The sequence below is a fragment of the Crassostrea angulata genome, chromosome 6, assembly GCF_025612915.1.
Source record: "Crassostrea angulata isolate pt1a10 chromosome 6, ASM2561291v2, whole genome shotgun sequence".
Classification (NCBI taxonomy): domain Eukaryota; kingdom Metazoa; phylum Mollusca; class Bivalvia; order Ostreida; family Ostreidae; genus Magallana; species Magallana angulata.
Genome location: NC_069116.1, coordinates 43504030 through 43528380, shown reverse-complemented (window position 1 = coordinate 43528380; position 24351 = coordinate 43504030). Strand labels below are relative to the sequence as shown.

At 33.4% G+C, this 24351-nt stretch overlaps 2 protein-coding genes across 2 annotated transcripts; one reads left to right on the top strand and one right to left on the bottom strand.

Annotated features, from left to right (window-relative positions):
* The first annotated feature begins 892 nt into the window (after positions 1-892).
* Positions 893-13970, top strand: LOC128189911 (probable cytochrome P450 CYP44). Its single transcript, XM_052861714.1, has 11 exons — positions 893-967; positions 3687-3753; positions 7814-8028; positions 9000-9225; positions 9623-9801; positions 9937-10120; positions 10206-10386; positions 10917-11080; positions 11204-11285; positions 11960-12178; positions 12430-13970. Exons 2-11 carry the CDS (start codon positions 3743-3745, stop codon positions 12553-12555), a joined length of 1587 nt encoding a protein of 528 aa, XP_052717674.1. The 5' UTR covers positions 893-967; positions 3687-3742; the 3' UTR covers positions 12556-13970.
* A 147-nt stretch (positions 13971-14117) lies between these two features.
* LOC128189914 (dual specificity protein phosphatase 22-like) lies at positions 14118-23397 on the bottom strand. The gene is made up of 5 exons (XM_052861722.1): positions 23201-23397; positions 16909-17025; positions 15972-16096; positions 15234-15405; positions 14118-15021 (listed from the first exon to the last, which is right to left on the bottom strand). Exons 1-5 carry the CDS (start codon positions 23219-23221, stop codon positions 14566-14568), a joined length of 891 nt encoding a protein of 296 aa, XP_052717682.1. The 5' UTR covers positions 23222-23397; the 3' UTR covers positions 14118-14565.
* Positions 23398-24351: the final 954 nt, after the last annotated feature.

Sequence of the window (24351 nt, the reverse complement as noted above, 5' to 3'; positions counted from 1 at the left end):
GCTAAACACTTATGGATTTTTTTTACATGTCATCTTAACGGCATTGGGGATTTTTAAACTCAGAAAGCATAACAAATAGATGTAATATCCCAAGAGGTAACGTTTAAACAATACACGTTCTAATCTCAATTATCATGTCTTGCTTTCTTAAAATGGCCGTACTAAGCTAGCAAAATGTGTGTGAATGGGTTACTTTTATCATGTTCCTAAAAAAGAAATACAATGTAGATCTTATTTCGTAGAAATAAATTTAAGAGAATTTTGACTTTATCTGTTGGGATTTATTAGAGAATTTATCAACGACATGACAGTGTACCTTGGAAGTTCGAATCGATGCAAAACTATATTTATATTTCTGGATATTTGATCCTACACATTCTGCCTAGCATAATTTGTAATGGTCTTTAGTTAGAAATTCTAAAAAGAAAAGGTTCCGTCAGAAGAGAAGATATAGGAATGTTAACTTTAATATTTCTCAGCTCCACCAATGCATATCATTGTTCTACACATACTTTGTAATTACTGTAAACCGGGAAAACAACTCGCGAAATTAATTTTCGCTACGTATATTCAGGGAAACAATAAAGTACTCGCAAAGGCCTAGGGATAGAAACTTTACAACTCGTTGGAGAAAAGTTGATTACAACAACTACTTTTAAGTATGAGAGATTTTAGTATATTTAGTATTTACTTGTATACCATATTATACAGATCCCTTACAACTTACTAATAAATATTTTTTTTCAATTGTGTAAAAAAAAAATAAAATGAAAACTAGGTTAATACGAAGTCCGGTGAATATATATGCACCACATATTGTTTTCGTAAATAGTTCAACTTCCGATGAATGACCTCGATTGACAAATTCAAGGTAATCCAGGTGTTAAATGATTGACCATCCTTATGTTTGCCGATAAGATCCTGAATTGTTTACACAGTGATCAGCGGGAGGATTCAGAAAAAGCAGGTAGGATATTTAGTTCTTGTTCTTTTCTGCACTATAAACCAGTTTTTCATTTGATATTTTTATCACATATTTCACACATACTCTTAAATGGATCTTGTCTTTCTCCATTCAAGTGATGAAAATTAATGTGGTGATAATTTCTTCTATTTTTTTTATTTTAAATTGAAACCGGTTTTATTTCCCTCGGTATGATTTTTCATCAGAATTTTCTGGACTGAAAATTAAATAAGCTTAACACATGTTAAAAAATAATTATTTTATAGGATCAAACCAAGCTTAAATGGATGTGAATTTAAAATAAAAACAAAATTGCCAATTAGATACAATGTAAAAAATGAAAGTAGAAAAAAAATATTCTTGAATTCGGTAGTGATTAACTATTTTGTCTTCTTTCGCTTTTGCAAAGCTTTTAGTTTGCCGAAATTAAATACTGTGGTTTCATTAATTTTCGTGGGTATCAATTTTCGTGGATTTTCTAAAAACCACAGTTTCAAGGATACGTAATTTCGTGGCCAATGATCCAATCAATACGAAATGTTAGTTGCAATTGAACTTCAATGAACATTTAATTTCGTGGATCAACTTAACAACGAAATCCACGAAAATTGGTATTCAGCGAATATTGATGAAACCACAGTAAATCATTCCTTGTGTTTCCACACCCGGAACAAAATGTCAACTTCTTTTAAAATATACTGTGTCCAAGTTTTTTTTCGAATGATAAAGGCGAAAAAGTCAAAGAGCAGATAGCGACACAAGTGCAAATGGCCGGAGATGGAAAGGTTAACTTGGGGACACAAACCATGAATGGATAATAATATGGGGCGATAGACTGCAATGACCTGACAAAAATGCTTTTCAATCACACAAACAAACATTTTTTTTTCACTACTCTATTTTCTTCTAAGAAGTTTGTATATACCTAAAAAACAACAGTTCATAGGAAATATATCTCTGCAATGTTTTGATATTGTTAACATGCAAATTAATGTCAATGTTTTAATTTTTGTTTACCATTTCGCTATTTTAAAAGAATATAGTATTGTGTAATTGCATTTTTTAGCATTTATGTACATGTACAGATATTTACATCCACTAAGTATATTTTTCATCTATTGTCTCCGATAATTAATTGTAAATATGCATGACAAGACAGATATCTACGCGATCAAGTAAAAATGGCCTAAATGTTGCTGTCGGCATAACAATACACGCATTCTAAACTGCTTTTGGATGTTTTGTTTAGCTTTTTGAATAATAAATTTAATTCTAGTAGCTAAAATACATCATTTTCACATCGTTCGTTGATATATTATTTTCACATCGTTCGTTGATATATTCTTTCTAATTTTGCTGCTGACATTGTGTGGATTATTTCTTGATCTGTCGATCGTATCTAAAGCTGAGGTCATGAAGTCCACGGACTTGCACGGACTGACCTCACACTTCAAAGTAGATGTTATTACCATGGCAACCTTCACATATACATGTATGGAATATTTGTTGCTTTCTCTGGTGCTTAATGCGGGTATGAAGGTAGCTACATGTAACTTTTTTTTAAAAATGATAGCTACCTTTTATCCGCATGAAACATCAAAGAAGGCGTTTGATTGTTTAAATCAATCGAAAAAGTGCGTCTTTTACATTAAGAGATGCAAAAATGAAAACTGCAACTATACATATAAATTTATAGAATGTTTTAAAGGGGCATGGTCACGATTTTGGTCCAAAAGTTTTTATCCGATTTTAATATCTACAGTGTTTAAGAGGGGTATTTTTGATAAGCAACCGAAATTTGAGTGTCATTTGCTGAGTTATAAGCGAGTTACAGAGCTTGAAATTCTTCGCTATGTAAACAAAGCGTTTGTTTACATTTTGAACGTTGAAGTAAAAATTTCAGTTTTAAACCTAAACCGAATGTGTTAAACGTTAGGAACTGTTCATCTATGCCTAAAACTGAATAAAAAGATAGATAACTAAGCTGGAAAAGGGTTTTTTACTGGTATATTGAACCTATGTAAACAAAAACAGGGCACGAGCCTTGTTTACATGACAACGAATTGTGAGCCCTGTATCTTGCTTATAACTCTACGAATGACTCCCAAATTTTATTTGATCATTAGAAATGCATTTCTAAAGCATTGTAAATAATAAAAACATAAAAACAGAATTTGACCAAAATCGTGACCATGCCCTTTTGATAATCATACAATTGTGTAAAGAAAATCTTCAATGGCTAAGATTACATGTATATGCATATTTTACGATAAAGTATGGAAATAGAACCATTTTAATAAGACTTTGGACTTTCGGTAGGACGTAACTATTCATTTTTTGCATCAAAGCAAGTTATATATGACGCTGGTTTCGATTGTTTAGTCATAGCGGATCATCACCTAGACAAATCGTGTTGATTTCAAAGAGCCATAGCCAAGTGGCCAGCAATGAAATAGACAGGCCTACGTCACATTGATGTTTGACAATTGACATAACTACCCAAATTCCAGGCTCTTGTTAAAATGGAACGTTTTCATTAGAATCTTCGGTACGAAATTATTGAACACAACAAAATACGAGCATTAACAGATAAAAGTGTGTTTGTCACCCGATATAAAATGCATGTGTCTAAAAATCGGATGATTGGAAAACATATCAATGGGAAGACAAGTAACTTCAATCAATACAATATAAATGTAACTTGTAATATTTGTAATTACAGGTCATATAAACTGCATGTGTTTCCGCAAGAGGAAAAGATACTAACGTTCCAACAGGATGCTGAAAACGTAATTTTCTATTACATATTTTAGTAGTTTTCGTAAGGGGTTACATGTAAGAAATCATGCAAATGGAAACTATGTATAATGATTATATGATTTCGTTATGAATGATATAACTTAACATCACGTTCAAAGTATGAGAATTCTAGTATATAGTCTTCTGCATACAATTTCAAAGACCTATCCACTCTCTAAACCATTATCAATAATACTTTGAGGAAAGTGAAGAATTCATTGTCACCACCGAGAAGTGCATGGTTGTCATTTTCTGAAACTTTAATGAAACACCGGTGAATAGTCCATATCTTTCGCGTCCAAGTTTAAGGTTTGCACTGATAAGACTTCAGTGTCCACAATAACCTATCTAATCTGTGGTGTCCAAATTCAAATTGGTAAATCACTGGATATTTCGATCAAAATTGTAAATATTTTGGTGTCTTATCTTACCAGTTATAAAAGCATTGTTGTTTCACTTCCTGCCCCCCCCCCCCGCCCCCCCCCCCCCCCCATTTGTGTCCTTTGTTGATTTTCTCTAAATCTTTGATTAGTAAAAATTGGAAATAATGAAATAAAAATTCTATCGATTTTATTTTTATGCTTTTGAAATAATTTTTACCAATAGATATTGAAGTTTCCCAACGATCCAATTTTGACAAGTCAACCGCATAAGTATATTTTAATCTAAAAAGTCATACCGGCCCATGGGCGGCGGAAAGGGTAAAAAAAAAGACGTTTATGCAAAACTTAATTAAAACATACTAAAATACGCATCAGACTAGCTTAAAACAAAACCAACAGCCTCTAATGCAAACAGACGCCGATGCAAAACAAACGATCACCGATGCAAAAACAACAGTCATGCACTGAATAAACGCTAGATGGCGTGCAAATAGGTAGAAAGAAAGTAGAAATCGCACCATGGAAAAAACGTACCCTTGACTTAAGAGAACGTTTTCACGCACGGATCCACAATTTTTTTCCAGGGAGAGGGGTACGGGTTGAATTCCAAGTGATATTTAGGTTTGCCATGGTTTGAGTGGTGGGGGTGGTTTTGAGGCATATATGTTAAATAATTTGGCTTTATAAATTTAAGAAATTTTATTGGGGGCAGACTTCAGGTTATCTACCTAACAAAAACGTAAGACACATCACTTTATCATTCTAGACATAGAAATTAAAAAAAAGGAAACACTATCATGTATGGTTAATTCAATATAGTTGTGTAAGTACAGATACGCACATTGTTTTTATAGCGGAGGGGCAGACCTTCAAACGTAAATATAAGTAATATATAGCAATGCTAAAAAGTTCACGGGGATATGAACTTAAATTGGTTGGTACGTGATCAGATCTTCTGAGAAGCTCTTCGGGTTTCACAGGATTTGATCACGTGACCAACCATGTTCATATCCCGATGAACTTTTTAAATTACTGTGTATTTTTTAAGTATTCTTTATTAACACTCAGTTAAAAGATCACGAGAATAGTAATAAAAAAAACAGCTGTTGTTTCTACTTTTAGGAACTGCTATAAACGAGTATGAATGTCTGGGACACTTATATGGAAAATCCCAGGAAAGTTGAAAATTATGTAGGAATATTATTCCTTCATAACTGTATATTATTATATATATATTAATTACTAGATTCAAATGTTGTTTATAAATACCAGGGTTTTTCGAGAATGGTAATAAAAAATAGCTGTTGTTTCTACTTTGAGAAACTGCTATAAACGAGTATGAATGTCTGGGACACTTATATGGAAAACCCATAGAAAGTTAAAAGTTATGTAGGAATATGGCCGTATTAAATACTTGATTCAAATGTCGTTTATAAATACCAGGGATTCTGTTTTCGATTAATAATCTTTAAAATAGCGAGACGAAAAGGTCAGCAAACAGGATTTGGCAGTAAAACCCCGTAACAATGTTTGTCGGTCACGTTATTGATATCAATAATATTAATGCTATTGATAAATTGTTTAAATAGTATGGATCACTAAAACTTCAATGTGAATGAGGGTACATCATGTTTGAATTTTTAAAAATAAAAATAAAATCCTAAGCAAGTTTCGAAGTAATGAAAAACACAATCAAACGCTTCAACCAACTGCCATACACTATTTTTAACCGGGTTTTCCGAATTTAAGGGAAAATCCGGTTATTAAAATGGTGAAAATAGCGGTCCCGGGCGTGTGGGCGGCTGCCAAAAGAGTACCCTTATTGTACGGATAACTCCTCCTACAGTTTTCAAGATAGGGAGTTGTTGTTTTGCAGATCAATTGTACATATATCAGAGCTGTGCATATTATACTTGGATTTTGATTTTTGATAATTTTTGATAAAAATGCCACCTGTTGAACTTAGTTATTTTCACACAGAATATTGCATATAGGATACTCCATTACTGGATGGGTTGTGTTTATCAATCCAGGTTTGACAAATGGATTAAGGATACTGTTAACATAAAAGAAAACCCAGTTTGCTGTCACATTGACAGCTTTTCTCTTGTTCCAATAATATTACAAAAGGAAAATAATTTTAAAAAATAATTTTAATAGCTTATTTAAACACGATGTGAGTACATTTCCTTTTCCGTTTCATTCTTTATTAAGCAAATAGAATGCAATAATTTAGACATTCGTAAAAATGATAAAAAAAATAATTAAACAAGCTTATGATAATAATCATTCAAAATTTATGAATAAATGTTACAAAGTAAAAGTTTGTGCCCAATATTTACAATATTTAAACGAAAAACGTCATAATATTTTTTTTCTGTTCCTTTCTGCTTTCCGTTCCGCATTTTAGCAACACCCTTAGGCCTATATAGTTTTTTAAATCAAGCATTGTACATGTATTTGTTTTAAACATACATGTATCCTTCTTAAGCCTGTTGTAACGAAAAACACATTTGTTGTTAGAAATATCTAAATGGGATCATGATGCATGAAATGGCGGATCTAAGGAGTGGGTGAATTCAAACTGTTTTAATCTTAATTCACTTAAGTATCGGTTTTTAGGATGTGTCTCTCCTCCCCCCCCCCCCCCTTAAAAATCGATGCTATATGTACGTACCTAGCTGTATTGTGTAGTTTTTTTTAATGTACGTCATTATGTAAACAATGATACAAGCAAAAATGATATAATTGTTTATCGAATAAGTTATTTATTGCATAAGAACAGTTTTTTAAAAAAGTATTTCAATTCCTGTTAAGAATTCTTCAAGGCACGTTTTCTCTCGGAGAATATGCACTCTAATTTATGGAAACGTTAACGGTTTTTTTTCCGGTTTTCGTTTCCTCCAGGGTACGATTTTTACTGATGCCTTTGTGCACGCCATCTAGCGCTTATTCAATGCATAACTGTTGGTTTTACATCGGTGATTGTGTTTTGCATCGATGTCTGTTGATTTGGCAAAAGAGGCTGTTGGTTTTGTTTTAAGCTTGTATGTTTCTTATTTTAGTATGTTAAAAAAAAAAATAGTTGTTCGTTTTGCATAAATGTCTTTTTACCCTTTCCGCCGCCCATACGAGGCGATCGGGTTGCATACTGTATAAACATGTATGATAAGATTAAAGTGCGTTTCTGCAGAGTCTAGTTAGATCTTCTTGAGGAGAGTGTGTGGATGAATAAGACAAATCGTTTAAAAAATGATAAAAAGTATGATGTATTTGTGAAATAACCGTTTTTTGTGTTTCTGTACATTTTAAAATTTTTCGAAAAGAATTCGGCTAAAAACGAAAATGTTCTGCAATTTATAGGTATGTGATATCATGTTAAAAGTTTAAAACATAGTTAATTCTAATTTTCAAATGATTTTTATTCTTTCATCTTTCTTCATATACATATGAACAAATGTGTCATTGGCAGGATCCTTTTTATATATGCTGCTAATGTACATAATTTTTATTTTTCACGTAAGGCAAACACTCTATTTTTTTTTAAATCAAAATTTTTTTAAAGCAAATGCTTTGCAGTCGTTTTTTTTTAATTGCTCGTGTCATTTTTTGTTGTCGAATCAGGTTACTGTTTACATTATACCTGTATAAAATCTCATTTTTACAGAAGGACTTTGTTAACTGCATTAAGATCGTCAACTCCTTCCTTGCGGAACTCCAGCACCATTGAGGGGGTTAAGTTTAACGATAAACCGCTTGAGGAACCCCCAGACGTCTCGAGCTTTGATTCTAGCGGAATTCAAAGCTTTGATAGCGTCCCTGGACCCAAAGGAATATACGCCTTGCCATTTATAGGGCCTCTTGTTCATGTTAAAAAGTTCAGTAAGTGCAACGATGAGTTTCGATCACAGCGGAATTTGGTCGTCTTCGATATAATTTTTTCCCATTCTAATACGGTTTTATGAGTATTCGTTTAATTTAAGCATCACCAAGCAACCGTAATTTAAACAAGCTTCACCTGTTTAAGTTTTGTTGCGTGGACCCTGAGGTCCACGCAGAAAATATATAAGCGAGGTTTGACCGGATGCTATGGGGAAAATTCAGCCTGCGCATGAGCTAGCCTGGTTCCTGTGCGTAATGGGTAGCTCAGGGAACCAGGCTAGCACAGCTTTATCTGTTTCGGGATTGGGATTCCATGCCGTATGCACATATAAGTTCAAAGGCGCTGTAATTGTAAAGTTGTCGGTAAACATTACAGAAACAAAGTATTCCTTTTAAAGAAATGATCGGCATTTGATATAAACTGTCAGTATTATGAAATAACGTAATGTTATGCCAAAACTACAACATGCATCAACTAGCATAATTTGCAATGTTTTGTTGTTTTCCGAATACAAATGTAGCTTAACTTTACTTTTATAGACGGCGAGAACTTCCCGATTAAAATTATTTAAGCATTTAAGTATGATTGAATAATTATGTTACTGTATAAAAGTTTAAATCTCAAGAAAAATGCATCAAAATATGAAAATGATTTACACAAAGCTGTCACTGCATAGTTAACAAAGTAGTGCGAAGCGTAATGTGTGCGCAAATAGTAGAATTCGCCGAATGCCTGATACTATACATGCTTCACAATACTATACAATCTTCATAAATATAGAACATAATTATTTAGTTAGTATGAACCCTTTAAATTCTGAGATTAAAAGTCAACTATACATATACTTAATACAAAGTACAAATTTAGTGGTTAAAAGCAGGGGGCTAGAGTCGGTGGAATCTGTGATAATTTTAAGGTTTTCACGTTTTCGTTGGAAACACATGCAAATGGTCCTTGTTTGTTTTTACAGGTAATGGAAAGATAGGAGGTCTTAACGATATTCTGCGCGCATATCGGCAGGCGCATGGGGATCTGTTCCGGTTTAGAATTGCCTCGCGGTGGATTGTAGTCGTGTCAAATCCGGACCTTGCAAAAGAGGTTCTAAGCATCCGCGTCAAATATCCCTTCCGACCCGAAGTAGAAATTGTGAAAATATTTGGCATAAGGAACAACAAAGAAGAAGGACTTGGAACTCTGTATGACCATTTTAGTAAACCAGTATAGAGGTTAAATAAATTAAATAATACACAGACGTCGGAACTGGAGGGACTAGATGGGAACTGGGCTGGGGGGAAGGGGAATAAGCCTCCTCTCCCCCACACACTGTTTTGCACAGATGGGCATAATTAAAATAAATGTACAACCAACACAGCCCCCCCCCCCACCCCGGATTAGAATTTTAGTTGTCGAAAATAGTTTTTCCTTCTCTTTTTTATCTTGTCAAGATTTTTGGAAAAGTCTGCCCCTCTTCCCACATCCAATTTCAATTTGCTTCCGACGCCTTTGTCAAACAGGGGTGATTATTAACATTAGCATGAATTTTCTAGCTGTATAATTGAAAAAAATATAATACGATTTTTTTTTACTATGCAGGCAAGGAGAGGCGTGGTGGAACCTTCGAAAGCCCGCCCAGGATCATATAATGAAACCGTCCGCTGTCCGTTCTTATATACCACTCATAGATGAGGTGGCGGGTGACTTCGTTGCCAATTTAAAAGACACCCGAACTATAGATGACTGTCTTCAATTACTCAATGCTGTTGCAACTGAATGCAAGTTTATTTTGCATAATATCTAGATGTATGATTACATTGGTTCTATACGTAATACATACATATAATAATTCATCAACAATCAAAAATTGTAAATTAATAAAAGACCGTTTTTGCGTTGTCTTTGTTTTGCAGGCATGGGGATGTTGTGTTTCAATCGCCGGTTAGGATGTCTACAGGGCCAATCGCCAATCAGTATGGAAGATCTCAATACAATTTTCACCTCCACTGCCGAAGCTGGAAAGTTCTTTAAACCTTACAAATATTTCAGGACGCCATTTTACCGAAGATTTGAGAAGGCTGTCCTCAAACTTCATTGGTATGATGTCATTGAATATTCTTACATATCTAACCGATTTTTCTTTTCCTTTTTATTTTTGAGTTTACACTGTCTGTATATTTAGTATTACAGACAAGGAAATCGAATGTGCTGTCCAACGGTTAAAATCTACGGTCGAGGAATCCACTGAAAATGCACGAGCATCTTGTCCCAATCTCCTTTTGTCCATGACGACCGACGGACGTCTGACCAAAGACAGAATAAATCTTCTCATCACCAATCTGTTCGGCGGGGGGATTGACTCTGTAAGTTTGCATATACTGAATACATACGTATATAGTATGTTTACATTTGCATGCATGTATACATACAATTACATGCATATACACAATTTCATTTATGGATACAATAACTTCATAGTATATATGCATGTATATATACATGTACAATCAATTGCCAGCATGTGTGTTATTGTTTATATTTAGGTATCCCAGCAAGTGAGTGTATCTCTTATTGGAGGGACAATGTCCATTTATGAACTTTTTCAATAAGCCACAAAAAATGAAATCGTTCTATGCAATTCATTGTTTGCTGGCCTATTTTGCAAAGACATGAAATAATATTTGGGAAAAGTGCTAGGTCTAGAGCAATGATAATTCTGTCAGAGAAAGGACTTGTTAGTCCTGTTTGGTAACATAAGTTGCGGCTTTTTAACAAACAAAACAAAAAAAAACCTGCCATAAATGAGTAACTTTGGAAAATACTCAAACAAAATGAGAATCAGTGATGTTATTTTGCAATATTTTTTTTTAATTTAAAGTTTTAATGTTTTAAGACTTCCAATACAATGACGTTTCTGTGGTACGAATTGGCGGCAAACGAAGAAGCGCAGAAAAAAGTATATGATGAAATCAGTAATCACAGCAGCAATCATGGTCTTGACACTACAGCACTATCTAAGATGACTTTTCTGAAAGCATGTCTTCGGGAATCGATGAGGTAAATCATTCAAATCTTGATATTTACACGTAAATCTTAAAACTAACAAATACTTTACAATGAAAAAAGCAACAAATGAAGATACAGGTAGATAATCGCAATTACATTATTTTTTTTTTAAAGAAAGAATTTCCCTACCAATGTTGGAAGCGTCCGTATTTTTGACACAGATTGTAACATATCAGGATACAAAATTCCGAAAAAGGTAAAAATAAGCCTAATTTACACTTATCGGGGTGAATCCGCAAATTGACGTTAGAGGGGGGTATGTGATTTTTAAAAAAAGGTGCAATGTTGACGGTGTCCATTATTCTAAACAGCTAGCAATATCTCAACAATTTAAAAGTTTACCATAAATAATGCGCGTACATCCTGCTATTTTTGAGAACGATTCTCAATGTTCACGGGATCGCAAATTGTGGCTATAAATCTATGTATATAACAATTTTAAAATAAGTTCAGTTTACCTATGTCGAGCCAAATCAATAGTTATAATCATGTATAAAACCAGCCTGGAATACAGAGAAACGAACCTTTTGAGCCTATAAAACATTGAAATGAAGAAACACAACCCCTTCGTGCAGCATTATCGACTGAAAAAGCTAACCCCTTCATCCTATTACAATAATATTACGTTACGTAGTAAACGTGTTAGCTTCACCGGTCATATTCCAACAAAATGTACAATAACGCATCTGAAACAGTGACGGATTCCTGAGTTCCATCCCCTTAAATAAGTTAGACTTTCAGTACTTTCAGTTCTTTGATTGTTTAGTTTTGCCGATTTCGTTGCAATGCCGATGTGTATGAAATGTCAAGGAAGTAATGAACTTTAATTAATCAATTAGCGTTCAGTTAAAAATGTTATGTGTTGAACAGACACCAATACTGATTGCGTCAAATAACATCAGTAAAGATTCCCGATTCTACAAGTATCCCGATCAATTCATCCCGGAGAGGTTTTTGCGGGGATCTGATGCTTTGGACAATGGAACAAGACACTCCCATCCCTTTGCGTTCCTGCCCTTTGGATTTGGTCCCCGAAGTTGCATTGGACAAAGATTTGCAGAAACCGAGATTCTCGTCGTAACACTCAATGTAAGTTTCAATATTTGTCAAGAGAGGTTCTTTTTTTTTTTTAATTTATCATGAAATTACGAATGCCAGACATTTTTTTGCCTGGGGGTTGGTTTAGAAGTTGAGTTTAACATTTTAAAAAAATGAAGTGAAGAACTTTAGTGATAATATTAAACTTTTTCAGATTCAGAACATACAAAATTTCAATATCGAACTTTTTTTTTATTTTGCATAGTATCAATTCAAAAAAAATAATCAAACACTATTCACAGCTCATCAAGAACTTTCGAATCTCCTTACCTCCCGGAAGTTCCAAGAATCTGGAATCCGTGACGAGAACATTCACAGCTCCGGCAAAGAAAGTCACGCTTCATCTCACACCGAGGCCAGGTCCTTGAAAATCATGCGCGGATCCAATAATATTCCACTGGGGGTCCGAAAAATAAAAATTAAATTCTGTATTCCGAGGGTTGGGATGAGGAATGTACCATGCCTGTTTTTGGTAACTCTACTATGAAAACTATGTAACGGAGACCCCCCACCCCCCCTCACACTCAAGATCCGCGCACGACCTGTTGCATTATTGCCATTGACACAACGTGCATATTAGAGTCATCATTGCCCGTCCAATTGACCAGAATGTGTTTCCTGCCATGGTAATTCCTTGGCGTAAATCCGTAGGATTTAACATTACATGATTGTATACTTCGTATGTTATTTTTGTGTAGAAGAAACAGATACATGTAGTGAGTGACTACATGTAACTGCCCTTATTAATCATATAGGATTGAATAATAAAAAAAAAATCACTGTTTATAAACATAAAATGACATTAATAGTCTGTGAGAGAGAGAGAGAGAGAGAGAGAGAGAGAGAGAGAGAGAGAGAGACAGAGAGAGACAGAGAGAGAGACAGAGTGTACATACAATTATGATTCTGTTTTCAGAAAATATGCATTAATTTTGAATACAGTCATGCATTTTAACTTCCTTGTCAATTAATAAATAATTAAAAATTTATCAACGGTTGTGATTTATATGAATAAATATTGTTGCTTCATAAAGGTGGGTAAATACATGTATCCATAATGCATTTCATCCTCTTGCATATTGAAATCATGAACATGTACAAATAAAACATTCTGAGTAGCTTATTGATCACTTTCAAGCATAAATTAGAATTGTTTTAACAAGGCCTTGGACTTTCATTCGGATATAACTATCTGTTTCTTGCGTCAAAACAAGTAAAAAATGACGCTGGTTTCAAGCGAAATATACATAGATTGCGTAGTTTTCGCTCAAAGGCCAGACAAATCTTGTTGATTTCAAAGAGCCATGGCAGTGGCCTACAATGAAATAGACAGGCCTACGTCACATTGCTGTTTGACGCAACTACCCAAAGTCCAAGCTCTTGTTAAAATGGTTCTAACACTAGATGCTTCCAGTAAAACTAAACATTAATTAAATATATTAAGATTAGTTGGTTTTTTTTTTTCAACATTTCAAAAATTCAAAAGTAAGGGATTTTTTCAAAGTTCCATGCACATGTAATGGATCTGTAATATATTATTAGGATGAAACTGCACATCAAGGCAATTTTAGTGCAAACAAACTATGTACATGTACTATAGATAGATTTATTGGCACTTTATGTAGAACAATCTTCTTCCTAAACAAACAATAAATAACTAGAAAATTAAGACTAAAATACGTACTGTACAAAAAGTGTGATATAGCCAATACAATTACATGTAACTTCAGTAAATCAATTGATTCAGAAATAAATATAAAAAACAAATGCACATGTTCCAATACTAGAACTATATGAAAAGCCACAATGGACTTGCAAAAAAAAGAAAACTTTTTAGAAACTCCCATTTATAAAATAAATGAATGGTGTAAAATAACACTTGACAGATTCATACAGTGTACACTTCAATAGTAAAAATATGACTTAAGAAATTTGTAAATGTAAATGCTAATACTATTCATATTGCATAGTTATATCAGTATTGCATAAATTTTGTCAATAATATAATGCATGGGACTGGAGTCACTAATTGTTGGACCTTGGTTCACTAGCCAGTAGCTACACAGGTGCTCGAGGACAGGACACCCCCCTCCCCCACCCCCTCCCAATTCCCTCAAGAATAGACCCCTGCATCTTTATTCTTTTCCATTAAATTATCCTTTTATGACACATCTCTAAACTAATTTATTCTTTCAATCTGAAAAATTACCTAAAACAAGCATTTTGAGAGAAAAATATTCCCAAGTGTTACAAAAGGATACCCCTAATTTAATGGGAAAAATCAGTAGTAAAGACCTGGGGGTCTATACTTGGGGGTGGGGATGAGGGGTGTGTCCTGTCCTGCGAGAATATAAAGCTCTTCTTTGATAGTTTCAATTCTAGTTCAAATTATCCTGGATGTTTTCGGTTTGCTGACTGACAGTATCTGGTTCCTGTGGGTTACCAGACTTGTTTTCGGTTTGTTGACTGCCAGTTTGAGTGTTACCAGACTGGTTGTTTTCGGTTTTCGGACTGAAAGTTTCTGATTCCTGAGTGTCATCTGACTGGTTGTTTTCGGTTTGCTGACTGACAGTCTGAGGGTTCTGAGTTTCATTAGACTGGTTGTTTTGATCATCCATACTTTTACTCGCACCTTGAGTCTCTACATTGTCTGAGTTTACATGAATTGCCTTTGGACGGTCTTTGTAAGCCTTATGAGGTAGATTTAACAGTCCATCATCTCGATTTGGGTCTCCATGCAAAACAAACTTATGAAATGCATCCAAGAGATGCTTCATTTCTTCATTGTCATTATAAGGCACAGGCTCATACATGGATTTAACTCTCTCACGTTCCTAAAAGCAATACAATATGCAAAAAAGATCAATAAACATGCAACATTCATCTAACTCATGGAGGTAAATTGCTAAATATTAAAACAGCAAAAATCATCGAAATTTTATTCAGAAAATCAAAAACTAGGATTTTAAAGTCTCATTTTTGCGGCAAAATTTTCACCATCAAAATTTAAGAACATCAAAATCATAAGATTTTTCAATCTCATTACCGCTGTCAATTTTTCGACGCCAAAATTTTGTAACTGTCTTTGAAATCCAAAGTTTGGATTGGCATAGGACCTGGCTCCTCTTATGGCATTTAAACAGTCCCTCCATCCATAGTTTGTCACCGTCATCATGTACGCTGCTGTCACCGTCACACTCCGCGACACGCCCGCTAAACTAACCAATCATAGAATACAGTAAATCAACTTTTTTCCATTTATAAAACTGATAAGATTAAAACTGTTTCAAAACTTTCAAATAAACCTTTTTTTAATTGGTTATGTTTTTAACTTTATCTTGTATTTGAATGAAAAGATTCATTTATTAACTATTTACATTAAAAATATATTAAAAATTAGCCACTTGTTGCAAATTCTAAATCTATGATGATCATGGTTATAAATGTTTACAGTTTAAAAAAAATTTGAAAGTGTATCTCTCATAGTTTTTTTTTACTGAATCCTTGGCCAACAGCTGTTTTGTTTGACCTTTGAATATATATCAGTTGCCCTCAGACTTTGGCTTCAGGCAATTAATATATTTTGAAAAAAAAAAAAAACAGCTGGTGCCCATGCAAATCTATACTAATTTCTCAATTCATTAATTATTTCATCAATTAATATTAAGTCATTAGACAAACATATGAAATTATAAATAACTTTTTTTTCTGGCAAAGAGCATTTTCAATTATCAAAAAGATAGCTAGAACATCCAAAGTTCTTTTAAGGTACGTAGCACCTTACCAGTGAACTAAAACGTTTCCTCCTTTGACTCGAGCTTCATGAATAAAATCATTGCATTCTGGGAAGAACTGGGCCAGGTTCTGTTCTGGGGTATCACTTGCCAGTACACACTTGTATTCTATATCCTAGATCAACAGGAACATTATTAAGTAACAAGTGGAGCAATATTCATATACAGCATATATCTTTGACATCTTATTTGCTTATAAGTCTAAGAGATAACATTGAATAAAGTTTTCCTCATTTTTGAAAACCTCCTTTTCAATTTTGTTTAACTTTCAGCAACTAAAACTTGGAAAACTATACATATCATGATAATTCCCAACTTTTTGGTTATTTATGAGTTGAATTTGGATATAGTCACACTCATTGAGTCTATCTTCTCAATAAACGAATCATTAAACATTCTGCCTAATATATTTAGTTCGTAAAGATTACCTGGTATGTCAAACTATAAGCATTTACTTTGGTCTGCCTTACTTCCCTATTACACTACTCACGCTGAAGAGTAATCACTTAATGAGAATTTATTTTTAAAAAATTAACATATTTTTGATCTACAACTTATTTATTGATTGTTTATGATTCACTTAAATCTTTTTTTTATTGATAAGAATACTGCTTCTTCAAGTACATGTACTTGGTTATAATGACCAATGCACTGTGGGCTCTTAAAACTAAGCTCGAACTCTACTCACATTTATCATACACATTTAAAAAATGAATATAAAATATCAATCCAATATATTTAATTCCTCAAAAGTTAATCATTAATCAGTTAATCTATTAAGCACACACTGAATTTACACTTTTTAGAATATAAAATATCAACCCAATTATTTAATAATTCAGAAGTTAATCTTAAATCAGTTAATCTGTTAAGCACAAACTGAAAGAACACTTTTATGGATTTAATGAGTCTGCAACAAGCTCTTACGTCTCTTAGTTTTTTGGCAAAGTCATGTATTGACACAATGTGGGTTATCTTGTATGCTTTGAGTTGCTCACTGTCCTTGGCGTCACGGAAATTCCCAACATAAAGCCCAGGTAAAACCTGAAATAAAAACAAACATTACCGTTTTACAACTTTGCTTTCTTGATAAAATGGGAAACATTACTACTGTTACTACATGCATGTTCATTCATATAGCAGTTGATAAAATATGTTTTTATATTTTTATTACTAGATCAAAAACAAATGTTAACTTTGGGTTTGGGCAACATTGATTATGTGACTAACTGTATTTGGTGCGTCTGTGCACTCGCGTAACAGATTTTGTTTGTAAATTAGATTATCGATTATACGATTTTATTTTCATCGGGCACGATGTTTTCCTCTGCCAGAATGGTAGTGAACGATGGTAATTGATGTACATAGTAATAAATAATCCTGATATCAATGAGTTTGATTTAAATAAGGCAATGGGTGTCTTTTTCAATAGAAATCTATTAGAAACATTTAGTGTATGAGAATGTAGAGGTGATAAATGAATGAGAGAAAAATCTAAAAATGGTTTAATACCGTGAATTCTGTTTGTTTGATGTGTTCGTTAAAATACAATTTTTCGGGGTTTTTTTTTTGTCATCAAACTTCATGTTATTTTCATATAATGCTAAATACCACTAGAAATCAGCTTTATTTTTTCTCGAGAGCATTTGGGAGAGGGAAGCACAAGCAGCTGGATGATATTAAAAATATTTCTTGCGATTATGAGATATTGTAGTACAGAAAATTCTCATACTTCTAAAATAAATATTACATTGTTAGACATCTGTGCCCTGGACAACCATCCACGCAGTGAAATTGTACCCTGGATAAGTATTCATTGATAATGTAATAACTTAAAGGTACGGGTTCAAGGCTGAGAGGGAAACATAATATTACTTTGTATTTGCATGGTTATCCTGTGCGCATATGTATAGTAGTACCTTGTATTATTGCAAGAAGTTCTCACTTGATAAATAACAATATATCGGGGATAGGTGCGGGAGAAAATTTGAAGTTATAGAAAATGTCTGTACAAGTCATGGGCCTTCTTGTCATTATTACCGTACGATGTTATTGCTCAGACAACGATTAGCGGTGTGTAAACATACATTTGATATAATTCACACTAAAGACAGTATGGACAAATCTTGCGATTAAATCACTAAGATATACATGTAAATTCACATACTGGACGACCCCATACCCCGGTTTATAATGTTTAGGCCAGTTGGGCTAATGACTCAACAAGTCCAATTTTTAGACAATTATATATTGGAAGTTGGTATTAATAAATACGGACAGTATGTGTTTGTACTGAAAACACCGATACCCTGTTTAGCATCAGAGACTTAAAAAACATTTGTGTTTATGTTATTTATGTCTCTGTTGGCATTTAATGCCAAGATTTGTCTTACAAAAGTAGACTGGGTTCCAGGATCAATGTCATATTAAATAATAGAAAAATGTTATAGGTGATGTCCAAAGAAAATAAAAGCAAAAGCTCAAACCGCTCAAAGTTATAGCAAAATAGACAATATCCATTGTAAAATCATGAACTAAAAATGAAATGAAAAGAACTTTGGTTTGTGTCACTAAAGAATTAATCTGCGATTTATAAAAGCTCTACAGCCTACAGTTATAAAAGTGAATCAAAACTATTTGTCAAGCTAATTACTATCTGGGTCGAAATTTCTTGACATGAATGTAAGCCATAATGCTTTAAAATAAAGAAAAATCGACGTCATTTGAGTGTTTTACTACGGGAAGATTTTACTTGGATTAAAAGAGATGAGATGGACGTGCGGGCGCGCCGACGCGCTGAATACAATTAGCCGATTATGTAGGTCTCTTTAGGACATGTATGTATATTGTCTCCAACAATCAATCCTTCCTAAAGCAATATCTAATTCCCCAAGAGCTAACATAATCTATGTTAAAAATTATCATTAACACCAGTTCACATTCGAATAACATGAGTTGTAATATTACAACGCTTGAGATTTAGACGGAAAAAAAATCAAAAGGCCATCTTATCTAGTCAAATAATACAACTTGATATCTGATTTTCCCTTCCGTTCTATTTTCCTGTTTGTTTTCATCTGCCCATTTGAGACACCTATGAATTCTTAACGATATATGACTAATTTTTTACAAGATATGCCTACTATCAACAGTGATCAAAATCTTTTTATTGTTAACAATTTAAAATTTTGTTAACGTCATGAGTTTGTCACGACATTTTCCTTCTCTAATATCCAAATTTTTGCCTAAAACTAGCTTATCGGGGTATTTCATGCCATATCTCAAATTTTACATAATAGACACATATTTTTGGTTTTATTTTCTGAATTTAAAAGATTTTTCTGACAAGTCTATCATGATTTGAGAAAAAGTTTGAGACTTTAAAATAATTTCATTACATGTTGAATCATTATTGGATAAAAATAGCATTTTTTCAGTGCAAAAAGGTCAAAATATCAATTTAATAGATGAAGAAATTAGGTCTTTCCACCTTTCAGGTGAAAGACCTTTTGATTTCTTTATGTTTTTAGGTCTTTCCACCTTTCAGGTGAAAGACCTTTTGTTTTCTTTATGTTTTTTATTCTTATTATTTTTCTTTTCTATTTTCCAAGGGACACCTTTTTTATTATAAGACATATTGAAACAATTTTTTCTTCATGTAATTGACCATTTAAAGTTATAATACCAAATGACCCTGATCCTGATAACCCCCAGAACTTACAAAGTTATAGCCCTTGTTTACGAAATGCTTGTTATCGCTACTCCTCTGAAACCATAAGAGATAGATACTTAAAACTTTTACCAATGTCTTCAGTACACTTAGAGGGTTCTTCAATCTACTAATACCGAATGGATCTGAGACCCCCTTCTATCAGTTATTGCCCCTGAAAGTATTTGAATTTCCATAAGACCACTTCCAACTTTTTTATTACTTATCATAGAGACTTCGGACCACTTGGGATGGAAGCGTCTACCTTGGCCGAACAAAATAACATAAAAGTCATAGGTCAAGGTCATTTAGAAATCTGTTAATTAATGAGTTTTTAGATCTCTTTTGTTAAGGGTGGTAGAGAAAAACTTTTTCATGGATATATTAGGACATCTTAAAACATTTTAAAATATAGCCCCTTGGCTCATACCTTTGAATAAACACAAAGTTATTGCCCCTATTGTACGAAATGTTTGTTATCACTACTCCTCTGAAACCATAAGAGATAGAGACTTGAAACTTTTACTGATGTCTTCAGTACACATAGACGGTTCTTCAATCTATTCATACCGAAAGGATCTGAGGTCCACATCTAGAAGTTATTGCCCCTGAAAGTATTTACATTTCCATAAAATCACTTCAAAATGTTTTATTACTTATCATAGAGACTTCGAACCACTTGGGATGGAAGCATCTACCTTGACCAAACAAAATAACATAAAGGTCAAGGTCATTTGAAAATCTCTTAATTAATGAGTTTTTGTATCTCTTTTGTTTAGGATGGTAGAGAAAAACTTTTTCATGGATGTAGAAGGACATCTTAAGACATTTCAAAATATAACCCTTTGACCCTTACCATGTAATAATTATAGAGTTATTGCCCCTATTGTACAAAATGCTTGTTATCGCAACTCCTCATTAACCATTAGAGATAGAGACTTGAAACTTTTACTAATGTATTCAGTATACTTAGACGCTTCTCCAATCTATTCATACCAACAGGGTCCACAGTCCCTTTCTAGCAGTTATTGCCCCTGAAGGTTTCGAACATTCAATAAAGAAACACAAATAACTTTTGAATCAATAATCATAGATACATCGGACCATTTGGTTTTGAAGCGTCTACCTTGTCAGATGAAAATGACATGAAGGTCAAAGGTCAAGGTCAAGCATTAAAAAATTGCAAACTTAATCGTATGACACTTTTTTTTATGAAGTAACGCAGAAAAAATAATTTATTCTATTGAAGCAATCTTATTTCAAACATAGAGAACAAAGAGGTGGAAAGACCTCTAATTGTTCGAGAACAATTAGTCTACTAGTTTCTTTTTTTTCTTCTCTTTTTTTCCAGGGACAGCTTTTTTATTTCAAGAGATATTGAAACAATTTTTTCTTTATGTTATTGGCCATTAAAAGTTATGGTACCAAATGACCCTTTGCTTGATAACTCCCAAAACTTACAAAGTTAATGCCCTTGTGTACGAAAAGCTTGTTATCGCTACTCCTCTGAAACCATAAGAGATAGAGACTTGGAACTTTTACCAATGTCTTCAGTACACTTAGAGGGTTCTTCAATCTACTAATACCGAAAGGATCCGAGCCCCCCTTCTATCAGTTATTGCCCCTGAAAGTATTTGAATTTCCATAAAATCACTTCCAACTTTTTCATTACTTTTTATAGAGACTTCGGACCACTTGGGATGGAAGCGTCTACCTTGGCCGAACAAAATGACATAAAGGTCAAAGGTCAAGGTCATCTGCAAATCTCTTAATTAATGAGTTTTTGTATCTCTTTTGTTTAGGATGGTAGAGAAAAACTTTTTCATGGATGTAGTAGGACATCTTAAGACATTTCAAAATATATCCCCTTGGCTCCTTCTTTTAAACAGTTACAGAGTTAATGCCCCTTTTGTACGAAAAGCTTGTTATCGCTACTCCTCTGAAACCATAAGAGATAGAAACTTGAAACTTTTACCAATGTCTTCAGTACACTTAGAGGGTTCTTCAATCTATTCATACCAAAAGGATCTGAGCCCCCCTTCTAGTAGTAATTGCCCCTGAAAGTATTGACATTTTTATAAAATCACTTCCAACTTTTTCATTACTTATTATAGAGACTTCGGACCACTTGGGATGGAAGCGTCTACCTTGGCCAAACAAAATGACATAAAGGTCAAAGGTCAAGGTCATCTGGAAATCTCTTAATTAATGAGTTTTTGTATCTCTTTTGTTTAGGATGGTAGAGAAAAACTTTTTCATGGATGTAGTAGGACATCTTAAGGCATTTCAAAATAACACCCTTTGACCCTTACCATGTAACAATTATAGAGTTATTGCTCCTATTGTACAAAATGCTTGTTATCGCTACCCCTCATTAACCGTTAGAGGTAGAGACTTGAAACTTTTAATAATGTATTCAGTACACTTAGATGCTCGTTCAATCTATCATACCGAAAGGGTCCAAAGTCCCTTTTATAGCAGTTATTGCCCCTGAAAGTTTGAACAATCAATAAAAACACAAATAACTTTTGAACCAATAATCATAGATAGATCGGACCACTTGGTATTGAAGCGTCTACCTTGTCAGATCAAAATGACATAAAGGACAAAAGTCAAGGTCAATCAATAAAAAATTGCAAACTTAATCGTTTGACACTTTTTATGAAGTAACGCAGAGAAATACTGTATTCTATGTCAAACAAAAAAAACAAAGAGGTGGAAAGACCTCTAATTGTTCGAGAACAATTAGTCTACTAGTTGTAACATTTTTCCTTATGATATTTTTAATTTTATTTATTTTAAATAGTATTAATTTGTATTTGATGCCATGGTTCATTCTGATAATATAATATAGAGGGAAAAGCGATTTATGTCAAATATACCGTAGCACCAAATGAAACATATAGAATATAGATCCCAAAATTTTGTTTTGAATTCTGGTTAAGCTATGTGTGTAGATTTTTAAAAGATTTTAAAAAGATACTTTAGAAAAAAACTTAAAGACTTGATACTAAGTTGATAGCAGGATCCAACGTTCTTAAGCTATTCAGAGTAGCTCGATTTAGCTATTTTGTCAAACATTTTTTTTTGGCATGTAAGTGTGTCATTTTTTCAGCATGCATAAAAATGGCACTTAAGTACATAAATTGAGATTTTTGTGTCTTTTTCTTATAATAAACATTTTCGTGAAAAACTACATATGAAAACTTTAATAAGCTACTCTGAATAGCTTAAAAAAATAAATATAGCTAAATCAAGATCGAGATTGTACTGTATCTGTTTCTTGTTGACCACCCATAACAATAAAATATAGGCATATTGTACTTCATTGTAAGTAAAGGGGTGGTCAAAAATGTAAGAAGACAAAACCCCGTGATTTTGTTTTGATTTTGTTCAACATTCCTGGCCTCGGGCAGCAGGTGCAGCTTTTCAAAAGTAACAATTTAAAAAAAAATCAATCATATCATAATCAAATTATATCATTTTTTAAACTTAGATATTTTACTTTACCCTATTCATCCCATTTCCCATTCTGCATCAGGATAAACACACAACCAGGTAAACCATGTAATCGCACTGTGTGACGCAAAGATTCTATCGATACCTGGAGATCTGTTTCCGGTTTAATGGTTTTTTACAAGTTGTTCGTAGAAATATTCGTCCAAACTACGCAATTTGTTTTACTTGTGAATGCATCAAATACAAGCAAATACCAGGATTTGAGTTTAAATATGGATTGACACAGTGTTTACTTCCTTCCTCGGTTAAGTAGCCTAGTCATGAGCGTGGAGCACTTTTCAATCAAATGACACAACACAAGGACGTTTGATGTTTGGGAAAATGCCGCTTCAGCGAGATCAGCCCCGTCCTGAGCTTTTTTTTTCCTGGGGGATTGCGTCTGGATTATCACACAGGATTTCAACTCCAAAACAATTTTGTCGCAAGAGGCGATTAATAAGATAATATAAATTTTAGATATTACTAAATTTTAACATGGAGTTGGCCCCCACTTTAAAGGGACCATGTAAAAAATAAAATTGAACAAGAGATGTTTGTGAAACACTTATGCCCCCCTCCCTTGGAACCATCCAAAAAGAAAATGAACATAAACTGCAAATAACTGGAGTTTTTATTTTCTAAGTCCAAGGGGTATAACTCTGTAAAAAAATTGCTATATCATGCCCAAAATCAAACTTGACCTAGATATTATTTAGATGAACCTGTATACCAAATTTCATATCAATATGTGTACCATCTGCGAAGAAAATGAATATTAACAGCAAATAACTGGAATTTTTCCACGTCCAAGGGCCATAACTCTCTCGAAAATTGCTCGATCATACCCAATATCAAACTTGACCTAGATATTATCATGATAAACCTGTATACCAAATTTCATTCCAATACATGTACATGTATGTTCATCCTCTGCGAAGAAAATGAGCGGAAATTACAAATAACTGGAATTTTTGTTTTGTTTTGAACATATTTTATTGATTAAACAAAAGGATCAGAAACAAGTTCTAACAACTTACATATAACAATAGTTGTCATGCATATGAATATAGAACAAAAGAAAATATAATATTGATATACACAAAGAAATATTATTTAAATCTCAAGGATTCGTCAATAAACTTTTGTACAGACGCAAAAATGCT

What these genes read in the sequence shown, in the direction of transcription:
- LOC128189914 (XM_052861722.1), bottom strand. Translation starts at nt 23,221, where the DNA reads ATGGGAAATGGGATGAATAGG. An exon ending in TGGGAAATGGGATGAATAGG is followed by an intron (nt 17,026 to 23,200) that starts GTAAAGTAAAAT and finishes TTTTTATTTCAG; the next exon opens with GTTTTACCTGGGCTTTATGT. An exon ending in GCGTCGAAAAATTGACAGCG is followed by an intron (nt 15,022 to 15,233) that starts GTAATGAGATTG and finishes TATTGCTTTTAG; the next exon opens with GAACGTGAGAGAGTTAAATC.
- LOC128189911 (XM_052861714.1), top strand. An exon ending in CAATGCTGTTGCAACTGAAT is followed by an intron (nt 9,802 to 9,936) that starts GCAAGTTTATTT and finishes TTTGTTTTGCAG; the next exon opens with GCATGGGGATGTTGTGTTTC. An exon ending in GCTGTCCTCAAACTTCATTG is followed by an intron (nt 10,121 to 10,205) that starts GTATGATGTCAT and finishes CTGTATATTTAG; the next exon opens with TATTACAGACAAGGAAATCG.